General features: G+C 38.7%; 1 protein-coding gene across 1 annotated transcript in view; it reads left to right on the forward strand.

The window, feature by feature from the left end:
* Positions 1–9,644: 9,644 nt before the first annotated feature.
* The window catches only part of LOC150109753 (uncharacterized), a 36,233-nt gene continuing 32,050 nt past the window's right edge, over positions 9,645–13,827 (forward strand). The window contains exon 1 of the mRNA XM_090396195.1: positions 9,645–10,343. Coding sequence (XP_090252321.1) covers positions 9,645–10,343 — 699 coding nt within the window. The remainder of the gene's footprint in view (positions 10,344–13,827) is intronic.

Here is a 13,827-nt window from a genome sequence, read left to right on the forward strand (position 1 = left end):
GTCATCTGCCTGTAGTCAGTGACAGTAGCTGGCTGAATTTTGTCTCCTTCATCTGAGTGTTTTGTCCAGTAGTATGTGATGTTTTGTTCCCTAAGGGCTGATAGCAGAAGTCCATTTTTCCTTTAACTGAAAAACGTTACCTTCTGAATTAGTTCATATAAAAATATATCACATCTGGATGGCTGTCTAAATGCACAGAACAGAAAAGTAGCGAACAGTTAGAAGAATAAATATTCATAAATGTTGTGCCTTTTCTCCTTAACTATTCTTAAATATTTTTTCTCCCTAATAACTGTTCTAACTATTAATAGTTAGAATAGTTAATCGGAATATGTATACAAAAATCATAGCTTCCGCTGATGATGTGATGATAACGATTCCCGACGTGACGACTTACAGTTAGAAGTAACGGCAAACGAAGAACTCTTTAAAATTGCAGAGGGTGGCACTCGAGATTAAAGTGACCTTCAATAGCACTAAGTTTAAAGTGCTTTACATCTCGCTAAAAAAATCAAAACAACCTGTAAGGGCTTCCTAAACGGGGAAATTCTCGAGATAGCCAGTGAGCTAAAATACCTAGGAGTAACAATAAATGAAACATTTACCTTCGACAAGCACATCTCATATGTTGCCGAAAAAAAGTTCAAATTGTAAACCTTCTAGTATGTCGGCAAGGATTAGACTATATATAATGTGGTGTGTGTGTGTGTGTGTGTGTGTGTGTGTGTGTGTGTGTGTGTGTGTGTGTGTGTGTGTGTGTGTGTGTGTGTGTGTGTGTGTGTGTGTGTGTGTGTGTGTGTGTGTGTGTGTGTGTGTGTGTGTGTGTGTGTGTGTGTGTGTGTGTGTGTGTGTGTGTTTTCAGGAGTGTGTATATATATACCCACTCCTGAAAAAAAAATATAATAATAAAATAAAATAAAATATAAAAAAATGAAAAAAAATTTTCTACACACACACACACACACACACATACATATATATATATATAATCCTCAAAGGCTTTACTAGTGAGTACGGGAATGGCGAACCCGAAGCACCTGAAGCTGGACCACGCCTTACTTCATGTAATATACACCTGTTATATTATCTGTAGACTGGTCCCTACTCAACTTTCCCTCTGTATTTCTTTTCACCTTGTTCCTTCCCCCAATGCTATTAGAGTATTCGAGGGCTAGGGGTGATTCTGTCCTATTTACCGATTTTTTTATCTCATGCACCTGCCCACCCCCAGTTAAAAATGGTGAAGACAAATCAGAACTCTATATCGCATCGGTCGTCGCGTGGGTTATCAAAGACCGCACTGGATGTTAGGCTTCCTGGACAGCCAGTGACAAATGGGCTATAGGAGCAAGATCCGCAGAACTCGAAAGTATTTACTAGAAAAAAGTAGAGCATGGCTGAAAATCGAGAAGTCATGCAGTGCTTCTACAGTTCAAACCCATCAGTTAGGGGATTTCAGAAACGAATGTTCCAACTTTGGCTTGAACGACACCCGAATTCTGAAATTTCATTCGAAAGACTGATGCAACAAAGCAGCTTCATTATCAAATGCAAGGTATTTAGTGAACTTGAGCTGGAAGCACTGAAACCTCAAGCTGTAAAAGGAGACCGTACTGACCCTGAAGTGACCAAGAATATGAATGGAGCAGAACCAGATTCCAACGTGCAGAATGCTGAAAATTTTGAAAATATACAAATAGTTGAAAGGAAGCTATCAGATAAGGAACAAGACTCATAAAAAAAATTATCGAGAAATGAACAGCAACCAGGAACGAGTTAGGCTTCCAGTATTGAGACAAGTACCTCAACAAAAACTGAAGGAACTCCTACAAGAGGCCAATAAAGCTGCAGGGGATATTCCTAATGGAACTATTGGGCAAAAGAATCAACTCATGTACTCAATAGTCTATGTCGTAACATCTGAATTAGGATATAAGATTAGTGAACCCAAAAGCAGTAAGGCTCAGGAACCAAATTGGAAGCATCGACTGAAAATTCTTAAACTCAGAGCAGACGTGAGCAATTTGAAAAAACCTTAAGGAAAAGAAGCTGAAAAACACAAATATCCGAAAAAAAACCTCATAAAGAGATAAAATACTAGAACACGACCTATTGATGAAGTATTAGAGGAAGTGAAGCAAAAAGTAGTTGCAGTTGCAGCTAAAATAAGAAGATACAGTGCACGTATTGAACAGTACAAGCAAAATTCGCTGTTTCGCGCTAATCAGCACCAGTTTTACAAGAAAATTGATTGCTGCAGGAAGATAACCTTAAAGAAAATATAAATATAAATACCAGAGACAAAGAAAATACACGAAAGTTTTGGAAAAACCTATGGGACAACCTTAAGAGGCACAATAACAAGGCAAAGTAGATTGAACAAATTACGAACGAATCTCAAGAACGAAAAATGGACCAATTGAAAATAACAACTGAAATGGTTCAAAAGCAAGCTAAAAAAATAAAAACTTGGTCAACACCCGGGAAGGATGAATTACATGGCTACTGGTTGAAATATTTAACAGGCTTACACGAAAGACTTGCTAACCAATTTTATGATGTTTTAGAAGGAAAAAGCAAAGAAGAGTGGCTCACAGCAGGGAAAACGTTTTTGATCATAAAGGATAAAGAAAAAGGTCCAAACCCAGAAGCCTGCCAACAACTCTTAAGCTACTCACAGGCATACTAGCTTTTAAAATATACAGCTTTCTTAAAGCGTTCTCGAAATTGAACAAAAAAGGTAATGGCAAAAATTCAAGAGGCACAAAAGACCAATTGCTGATTGATAAAATGATTCTTAAAAATTGCAAACGTGGAAAAACCAACCTTCATATGGCTTGGATAGATTATAAAAAAGCATTTGATTCGGTGCCTCATAGTTGGATTTAAAAATGCACAGAACTATTAGGTATTAGCGAAAATGTACAAAACATTTTTGGAATCCAGCATGAAAAACTGGAAAACAATATTGGTTCTGAATAGAGAGGAAATTGGAGAGGTAAACATCAAAAGGGGCATCTTTCAAGGAGACTCATTATCTCCTCTATTGTTTATATTATCATTGATCCCCTTAACTAGAATTTTAAATAAAAATGCTCATGGTTATCAAACTGTGCAAAAGAGTGCAAAGATATCCACCTTTTATACATGGAGGATCTGAAGCTGTATGCAAAATCAGAGAATGAACTCGGATCGTTGCTTAACAATGTGCACATATTCAGTCAAGATATATCAATGGATTTTGGCTTAGACAAATGTGCAATTGCTGGAATAACAAGAGGAAAGTTTGAAGATATGAACGAAATCGAGCTGCTCAATGGTGAAATAATCAAGGCAATAAAATTCGAAGACAGCTACAAATATTTGGGAATTTTGAAGCATCACAAATTCTGCACAATAAGATCAAAGAAAGAACTAGAGCAGAATACATAAGACGATTAAGAAAACTCCTTAAGTCAATGCTTAATGCTGGAAATTTGATAAAAGCAATTAATACCAGGGCCATACCTATTCTGAGATATTCAGCAGGCATTGTTGAATGGACCCAGCTAGAGATGGAAGATTTAGACCGAAAAACTCGAAAATTAATGACAATGCACCATGCCCTCAATCCTCGCAGTGACGTTGATAGGCTCTATCTATCACGCAGAAATGGAGGTAGAGGATTATTACAAGTGAAGCAAGTTATTGAAGAAGAAAAACGAAATTTGAATGATTATATGCAGCAAACAACGGAAAACTTTCTAATTGAGGTAAGGAAAGAGGGTTTATTTAAACCCATGGAGACAAAATTGGAATACAAAACCAACCAAGTAAAAGTGAGAACTGAAAAATGGAAAAATAAGGCATTGCATTGAAAATACCTTCACAGCATAGAGGACAGCGCTGACAGCAACTTGACCTGGCAATGGTTGAGAAATGGAGCACTAAAGAAAGAAACAGAATCGGTAATTTTTGCAGCACAAGAACAGGCCATTAAAACCAACGTTATGAAGGCAAAAATACAAAAAAATTCAAGAAGACAGTAAATGTAGATTGTGCAAAGAAAAGGAAGAAACGGTAGACCACATTATAAGTGGATGCAGCAAAATCGCACAAATTGAGTACCGTAAAAGGCACGATAACGTAGCTAAGATAATCCACTGGCATTTATGTAAAAAGTATGGGTTTGAAGTATCTAAAGACTATTGGAAGCATAATGTTCACCAGAAAGTGGTTGAGAATGAAAAAGCTAAAATAGTCTGGGATTTCGAAATCCAGACTGACAAAAGCTTGGAATGTAACACACCCGATATAACAGTGGTTGAAAAAAGTGAAAACAAGGGTGTTAAGTTTATCGAAATATCAGTACCAGGAGATAGTCGGATTGACGACAAAGAAAATGAAAAAATTACAAAGTATCGCGATTTGCAAATCGAAGTTGAACGAATCTGGCAAAAGAAAACGAAAGTTGTTCCCATAATAATAGGTGCTTTAGGCGCCATCCCTAAAACATTGAAAAAACATCTAGAAGCATTCGAATTAGATGGATTACAAATTTAGCAGCTGCAAAAGGTTCGGCACAGCTTTCATTTTCAGAAAGTATTTCCACAACTCATAGGCCCTCGGGTAGGGCTCGAATTAGTGGAATATAACCAGCTTTTTCTTAAGACTGAGGAAGCAAATCAAGCTTTGATGAATATTATATATATATATTGTATATTGGAAGTTTTTTCCCACTTGGTTAGTGTATATCCAAATGTAATCCTTTATCCAAGTGTAAGCAAAAAAGGTTAGCGCCTGGAGTATCTTCAGTGCTGAGGCAACTCGTGGTAAAGGTGGACCGAGCTCTCATCACTTGTCTTAGTATCTCCCATAATTCATGTTAGAGGTTTAATGGAATATTACCAGCACTGAGAAAGGATTAAAAGTAATTTTAATACTTCCAATATTTCGTCTCCGTCACAGAGACATCTTCTGGGATTACAAGAACGTTTTGTAACAACACACACACAAATAGATAGGACTTTAGTTTCATAGAGTGAAACTAAAATCCTATCTAAGTGGTGCGCCCTCTATGGGCATTGCAGGTGGCCCCTGGCATGTAAAGCGGGATCTCTGATAATTAAAGTTTCGCTAATTTTGGGAAGTTTAATGCAACCGTATTTGTTTAAATTAGGTTGATTCCTGAGTGTAGATGCAAATGCAAAAAAGAAAGACTCTTCTTTGAATCTGCATCAGCACTCAGGACCAGCACTCCGAAAGGTTTTTGTAATCTCCGAAGATGTCTCTGTGACAGAGCCGAAATATTGAATGTATTAAAATTAGATTTATTCCTTTCGCAGTGCTGGTAATATTCCATTAAACCTCTAACATGAATTCTTCACAGCACTTAAGCCTCAACACACGTATCTCCCATAATGCAAAGCACATCTTCTTGCAGACTTGTATAATGCTATGTATTAAGGGAAGGGCCACTACCCAGGCCGGTTTCGACCTTTATTCAGGTCTCGTCAGTGGGAGCCAGACCCAGAAGTGGTGATACTAAGGTGGAAGCAAAGGAGAAGCGTTGACTTTCGTAAGCTATGAATTAATAAAGGCTACACAATATTCGAGATGGAAAATGCATTCCAATCGGTTGGCAAATTGATGTAGGTAGGCATCACAAGCTGAAGTTAATCGGAAGCGATTAGAACCGAGTATAACAATAGTTATTTTATGTGGCCGTCAAAATATACCCGTGAGAGGACATCGTGATTATGGACAAATTTTTTTCATATGAACAGGAGCCAATCGCCAATGAAGGCAATTTTCGAGCTTTGTCCAGAACGAGAATCGATGCGGGCGATGAAAACCTCACCGAACATTTTAAATATTCTGCCAAAAACGCCACCTACATTAGCTGGAACATAAAACTCAAATTATAAATGCATGTAATGAAATCATTTTGAACCGTTTGGTCGAAAAAATTAATTCGGCGAAATGTTTTTCAATTCTTGCCGATGAAACGTGTGACATTTCTGCTAGTGAACATCTTTCCTCGTGTGCCAGGTGTATAGGCGAAGAAAATGATAAGAAAGCTTGTGAACAATTCTTACAATTTGTTCCTGTAACTAGCACTACAGGAAAAAACTTATCCGATGAAATATTGGAAATCTTAAATAATTATGGCATCGATTCGTTATATTCACGTGGGCAAGCTTACGACGGTGCCACATCAATGAGTGGAAAGTTTAATTGTGTCCAATCTCACATATATATATATATATATATTTATATATATGTGTGATATATACAGGGTGTTCGGGATAAATTTGACATATTTATAATTAATTATATTTTTCCGTAAGTTACATGTATTAACACACACTTCTCTTCATTTAAAAGTTTGGACCCTTCTTCATTCATATACAAGATGTCAGAAAGGATGGATAGCTGGAACCCACCTGAATCATGGAAGAGAATAACTTGTATCATGATGATTCGTGCCCGCCATCAAAATAAGGATATTACGACTGCTGCCCAATGCTCCCTGAATACAGTAAAAACAATCAGGCATGAACTAGAGACTTGCAATGGTGACTACGAGGATGTAGCAAGAAGAAAGATCCCTAGCAGACGACCTGATTGCGTTCGTACAGCAGAATTCCTCGCAAATCTGCAGGAACAGGTGTTGAAGAACCCTGGCATTGGAATTCGGGCTTTGTTCGTGGAGTTGCTAACTGTAGTCAAGCCCTGGATAACAAGGGTAGCCAATGGTAGGCCGTATGTATGGCAGCAGGATTCGGCCCCTTGCCACACCTCTGGGAAAAGTCAAAAATGGTTGTCTGAAAATTTCTACGACTTCACCAGTCCAAATGTTTGGCCTCCAAACTCCCCAGACCTTAACCCCATGGATTATTTTGTATGGGGCGCAGTTGAAAAAGACACCAATCGCACTTCCAGTAATACAAAAGCCCAGTTAATGGATAAAATTAAAACAGTTTTTGCGGCCCTTCCCAGGGAGACTGTAGCATCAGCTTGTTCGAGGTTCCGAAGCAGAATTGAAGCTGTGATCGATGCTAATGGTGGTTATTTTGAGTAAATCTTGTTGATAGTATTGTAATTAACTCTGCCTGTAATGTTTTTTTGTCAATTCAATAAATTTTATAGATACAAAGAAGATTTTCTTTTTCCTTACGAAACTGTCAAATTTATCCCGAACACCCTGTATATACACACATTTGTGTATATATATAAATATATATACACAAATATATATGTGTATATATATTTATATATACACATATATATAAATATATATATATATATTCACAAGCTTTATATGTTCATCGTGCATCGCATGTTTGAATTTGGCAACTGGAAATGATGTGACTGAAATTGCGTTGGCATAATCGAAAAGCTCCATAATTTCTTCAATACCCACCCTAAAAGACATTTATTGACCAAATATTGACGTCGTTGTTGACAATATCGATAAACATACACCGGATACTAAGAGACAGAAACTACGCCAAGTTTCACTGACTTGGTGGGTGGAAGCCATCATGACCATGGTGGAATCATGTGATTCACAGCTTGAAAGAATCATTTCTTGGGAAAACTCCTCCTCTAACGCAAAACGTTTGAATAATTCGTTGGGTGAATCTGATTTTATTTAGCTTGCAAAATATATTTGCGTACAACTTACCATTGTCTAAAATAATCTCACGGTGACCTTTTAATTGCCCCAAATTTTGTTGTTGATGATGATGATGTGGCTCAAATAAATACCGTTCGTGAAACACGAGATTCCGCTTTCAAAGATATTTACGATGAAACCTGTAGAAAAGCCAATAATTTTAATATCGACATTAAAAAGTCAAGGACTACATCAAAACACACATTAATGTTCCAGCCGATTCTGTAGAAGAGTATTTCAGAAGAACTATTTTCATTCCATTTATTGACCAAATATTGACTCAACTTCATGAACGTTTCACTCGGCACCGCAACATTTTGAAAAACTTTTTTTCTCTTCTACCAAATGGAAAAGCTGCTCCAACAGCAAGTGCAATGGAAGATTTTCGTCAGTCGTGTGAATTTTATGCCGGTGATTTGCCGTATACAAATGCAGCCATTTTGAACGCCGAATTCAAGTTGTGGTAGAAGAAATTTGAAAAACCGTTTGCAATAGCTCCATGCCAAAATGGCGTTGATGCAGTTTCAAAGTGTGACAAAATGATATATCCCACCATCTGTAACTTACTAAAAATATTTGCAACGCTTTCGGTAACAGCATGCGTCAATGAAGGTCATTTTGTACCTCAAGCCTTTTAAAAACGTATTTAAGATCTACCATGACACAATCACGATTGAACGGACTGGCTTTGCTGTATATGCACAGAGAGATTAATGCGACGCGACCACGACTGAAGTAATTCAAGAGCTTTGCGAAAAGAAAAGAAAATTGGATTTTATTCTTTAAATAAATTTTTATAATCAATTAATGAATTTGCATTAAAAATATTTTTATCCGTTCAACTCGGCTGCCCCCAAGATTAAACCCTGAGTGCGCCACTGGCCAGCACTCAAAGAGCGACAAACGATACAATTGACATCGTGTCCAGCATTGACGTGTGAAATGCGCAACGCCATCCGAGCAAAATGTCATGCTAAATCCGCTGGTTGTCAAACTAAATGAGATGCTCAAGCCACTGCAGTGCGATTACGAGCTTTGATACCAGTTGTCTCATCGGCAGCGGCATCCATGCGTGTTACATGAGATGACTCGTGATCCTTGCATATCTGCATGCCCAAATATGTGGAGCGCTGAATCTCACTCAGTGCGATGTCATTAAGCAGAGCTTAATGAAAGATGGCGCTTGACAGTAGAATGGTTGTCATTTTGTATTCGACGCCCGCAATCCTAACAAAATTCATTCCCTGCAACTTTTGATGTTTTTTAACTGTTTTGACTTCTAACGATTCCTGGAGGGTCGGTGACTCGCTACGTTCTTTGACTTATGCGAATTTCAGACGAATGCAATTAAAAAACAGGTTGCGTCATACTTTCAGACGTTTCTAAAACCGACTGCAAGTCGAACAAAAGGAGAACAACACAACAAAAAGATTACGACGTGACTTAACCTAAACATCCGCAATATTCACAAAGGTTCTTGTCGGAGATGTACGAGGCGTGCCTAAAAAGAAACGAATAAAAAAAATAACATTTCAGCTAAGCGCTAGATGGCACAACTGCAGTTAGTAATGTTTTGCCTTCCTGATGAAGGCAATTTGCCGACTCATTCGAGGCTTCTGTTACGAGAAGTAAAACTTCGCGCACGCGTGAAAAGTTCCAAGAACGAGACGGGGTCGGGTGTACTTTTCATTCGTGGAAACGAAGCAAAAGTCGACCTCGACTGAGCTCGCAGCAAGCAAGAAACAAAGAGATCCATCGAAGCCCGTGATTCAACGCGACGTTCACGAACAAGGAAGTTTATCGTCACGCGACGAGCAACATCCGCCGTGCAACAGGACGAGAGATTTCCTGACTCGAGCGACCAAAAGCGAACTCGCCGGAATGCGCACTCGAGTCGGCTGCTGATAAAGAGAAAGAAGAAATTCCCGCGTGGATGTGTAAAAAGTGACGGAGGATTAATTTAAAAAAAAAAAACCCTTCGGAAATGCGTGTCGATGTGAAAACGGCAGCGTTAGTGATTTCGGCAGCAGTAGCTGTGGCGTGCGCGGTGACCGACCCTTCCCTGTGTCCCGAGCTCAGCTCGTGCGTGTGCGCTCCGAATGGCTATATGGTGTACGTGAACTGCGCCAATCTGAGCAGTTTTTCCCGCTTGCAGCGCACTCTGTGGAGAAGATTCCGCACCACCACGCTTTTCCACGTGTATGTCAAATGGTCGCCCAATGTCCGTTACTTGCCCGCCAAGGCGTTTGCGAACCTCACGATCGTCACCTTGCTGTTTCGATGCCCGCTGACCGCCGTTCACAAGAACGCTTTCGACGGGCTGAGAGGAGCCACTCAGCTCAGATTGGAGGAAACTTCTCTGACGAGGATTCCCGCGGCGTTGCGGGTTCTCTCGCAGCTGCTTAGCGTCTCGGTGACCAAGGGAAAGGTGTCGGCTTTGAACGACGAATTGCGAAATTGCACCGAGCTGCAATTCTTGTCCCTCGCCGATAACGAAATCGTGAGAGTCGCAGAACATTCCTTCGAAGCGGCCGTCAAGTTGCAGATGCTGGACATGTCGGGAAACCGCATCGTCGAGCTGCCGGAAAACGTCTTTCGCAAGGTGACTTCCCTGAAGATGCTGAAACTTGGCTCTAACCGCCTGATTTCCGTGGACGGGCTGTTGAGTGGTCTAAATCCGCAGGTAAGTCCATCCCCACACCTGAAAGCTCGAATAACTAAAAGACAACGCAATAAGAATTAATCGCGTGCAGAACGTAGAGTTTGGATTGAATCCATTCTGTACGTTACATTGATCGGATGTCGCTTCCGAAAAACGATGACGTGAGAGTTTCGGGTCATGGTTGATGGGGAACTGAAATTTAGAGGTCATATGCAAAAATAGGCAAAACAGAACAGCAGTTCACTTGGATGCTTAAAAACACGCTCGTTTGTGCCACGAGGATGGATAATGAACGGAATGCGATGCCTGAGGTTGTTGTCAGCGAAGGAGTTTAAGGAAACGTATGGGAGATGTTTGGTGAATATCTTGAACCTCCAACACAGTCACTTGGCGCATTGTGGGGAAGGAGGATGCGAAAGGTGTAACACTATATAGTGAATCCGTTACTCTGAGCTTCTTGAATTCTATACAGATACCCACTTTAATAATAATAATAATAATAATAATAATAATAATAATAATAATAATGTTATAGTATATATAATATTAAATTTATTATATAATAATGGAGGTGGGGCTTGCGTGCTTCAATTATGTTGAGAACTATGCTGGTGGCAGCATAGCTACTACACCCTTGTCAGACAGGTCTCAATTGAAGAGCTAAACCAACACTATTCAATTCCCCCCCCCCCCCCCCATTTTATTGATGAAAAGCGAGAAGAAATCCATAGCTGATTAATAGACTCCCGAGCCATGTGGGCATGAGGCGACAAGTGGGCTACAGGAGCCAGCTCTTCTTACTGGGCAATCAGCGCAGGAAGATGAAAAGCGAGTGGAAGAATCTAAACATAAAAATGGACTGCAGAAGAAAACAGAGAAGTTATGAAATGTTTTTACAGATCAACACCAGAAAAACTGGGTTTTAGAAAACGTATGCATTTAATTTGGAAACAAAAAATTCCAGAATCTGCAATAACAGAACAAAGATTTATGTAACAAAATAAGTTAATTTCCTGTAACAAAATATTTACAGAACTTGAACTGCAAGAGTTACATAATAAACCGACAACTCCAGTAACAGCAAATCATCAGGAGGTAACTGCATGTAACTCCTAACTTAACTCAGTGAACATCAAGCTAATGACACACCTTACAGAAGTAAAATGAATTCAGTCATATAGGAACATATGAACTCCATAAATGACCATATAGACCCCCAGCATTAAAATACTTTACATAAATCTAACCCAAAATAGCTCTCATAGACGCAAATGGGGTGATAAAAACAATCACAACTAAAAGTGCAAAGGAAACAAATCAACACTTATACGGCACTTTATCAAACTTCATTACAATGAAGTTTGATAAAGAGCAAAAGCCGAGGATGAAAGAATCTGCACCATGGAAAATCCGGTTGGAACGAAAAGTCAACAAACTTCGAACTGATCTGAGCAACTTAATGAGTTTTAAAGAAGGAAGGTTGAAAAATAATAACATCAAAAACAAACTGATTAACACATATAATATGGCCAACAAAACAATTGCTGAAGTTACCGAAGAGCTAAAACAAAGAATTACAGCGACTGCACAGAAAATTAAAAGATACGAAGCAAGAATAAACCAATATGTACAAAATATGCAATTTCGACAGAACGAACGTCAGCTATTTCAGACTCTCCAGAGAAATACAAATGCAAACCGTCATTCACCCGGAAAAGAAGAAACACTCAAATTTTGGAAGTCAATCTGGGATAATCCTATTGAACACAATAAAGATGCTTCATGGATTAAGGAAATAGAATCAAAAATGAAACAAAAACAAATGCAAAATGTTATCATCACTAAAGAAATGGTCAGTGCTCAAGCTAGAAAATTAAAAAACTGGAGTGCACCTGGCAAAGACGAAGTACACGGATTTTGGTTAAAACATCTAACTAGTCCACATGATCGAATGGCAGAACAATTTAATTATTTGTTGCAGTCAGGCTCAATGGAAGACTGGATGATATCTGGGCGCACTTTTCTCTTCATGAAAGATAAGGATAAGGGTGCAAACCCAAGTAACTATCGTCCAATAACATGTCTACAACTATGCTTAAGCTGTTCCCTGCAATCATAGCAAATAACATATACCACTGCTTATCAGATTATCAGATTGAACAAAAAGGAAATTTTCAAAAATCTAGAGGAACAGAAGACCGAGAATCCTTTGATTCTCGGATATTCGAAAAGACGGCAAACTGAATTTAAACATGGCACTGATAGACTATAAGAAAGCGTTCGATTCCCTCCCACACTCCTGGATCCTAAAATCACTACAAATATTTGGAATTAGCAAAAACATAGGTTTGTTTCTGGCTGCCGCTATGAAATCATGGAAAACAACTTTAATACACTCAATGGACAAAACATCAAAGATACCTACCTAACAGCGTCGGTCCTCCTCTAGCGCAAATAACAGTCTCTGCTCTCTGAGGCTTAGGGGTCATACATGGAAGCTGGGCAAGAGTGTGGTTAGTAAAGGTGTTAGAACTAGGTTTTTGACTTGGAGAGTGGTGAATGAGTGGAATAAGCTGCCAGAGTCTGTTGTGGATGCCATGACGGTGAATGACTTCAAGGCGAGGTATGATAGATACTGTGTGGATGTTGAATAGTTGTTCTTGACATGATTTTAGATCCTCCCTCAATGAGTCAAAGGACTCCTTGGAGTTGCGCATAATAATAATTAAAAAAATTTTTTTTTATATCTGAGATAAATTACATACATACAATAATAATTTTTTTTTCACGTTTAAACATTTTATTATGTCTCAAATAAATTACATACAAAGATACAGTAATAATTATAATACATTACAATTGTGAATAACAGATACTTGCAAGTTAATAATATTTTAAAATAATAATAATTTTTTTTTCTGTATAATGTATTATATTCTTTCTCTGAGAGGCATTTCTGATTTCTTCCTCGAAGCATAGCAGAGCTTATCTGAGGAAAATAGATGATTTCATGGTTATGTTTCTACACTGGTCGTAAGCCAGGTGTTGATTTTACTCTTTGTTGGTACGTGCTTGGAAGACTTCAACTGCTATTAGAGTTTAACTTTTTTTTTCTTTATTTTTTATGCAAGCAGGATTGGATTTAGATTTTGTGTGTGTGTGTTCTTGTAGTGATGGTTTTTGAGAGGAGGATTTGTCATAGGTTGTGTGTGTGTGTGTGTGTGAGGGGGAGGGGGGAGAGAAACAGGAATTGCTCTAATTTTCATTCTCGCTGTAATATTTATACAGCGCCTGTTTCAGCTCTCTGTATGTTCCTAGGTTTCTGTTGTCGAACTGCAGTTTGTTTATCATGTCAGGTACGTAGAAGTTTCGGGTGGCTTTGCCGTGGTGATTCACTATATTTATATGTTATGTAGCTTGTTGACTGTGGTCTTGTTATTTGATGTTGTTCTGGTTACTCTATAAGTTGGACTCTAGTAATGTTTTAACACGACTGTGTAGTGTC

Source organism: Typopeltis vanoorti, chromosome 1 (genome assembly GCF_054136105.1).
Source record: "Typopeltis vanoorti isolate ZY-2024b chromosome 1, IOZ_Tvanoo_1.0, whole genome shotgun sequence".
NCBI lineage: Eukaryota > Metazoa > Arthropoda > Arachnida > Uropygi > Thelyphonidae > Typopeltis > Typopeltis vanoorti.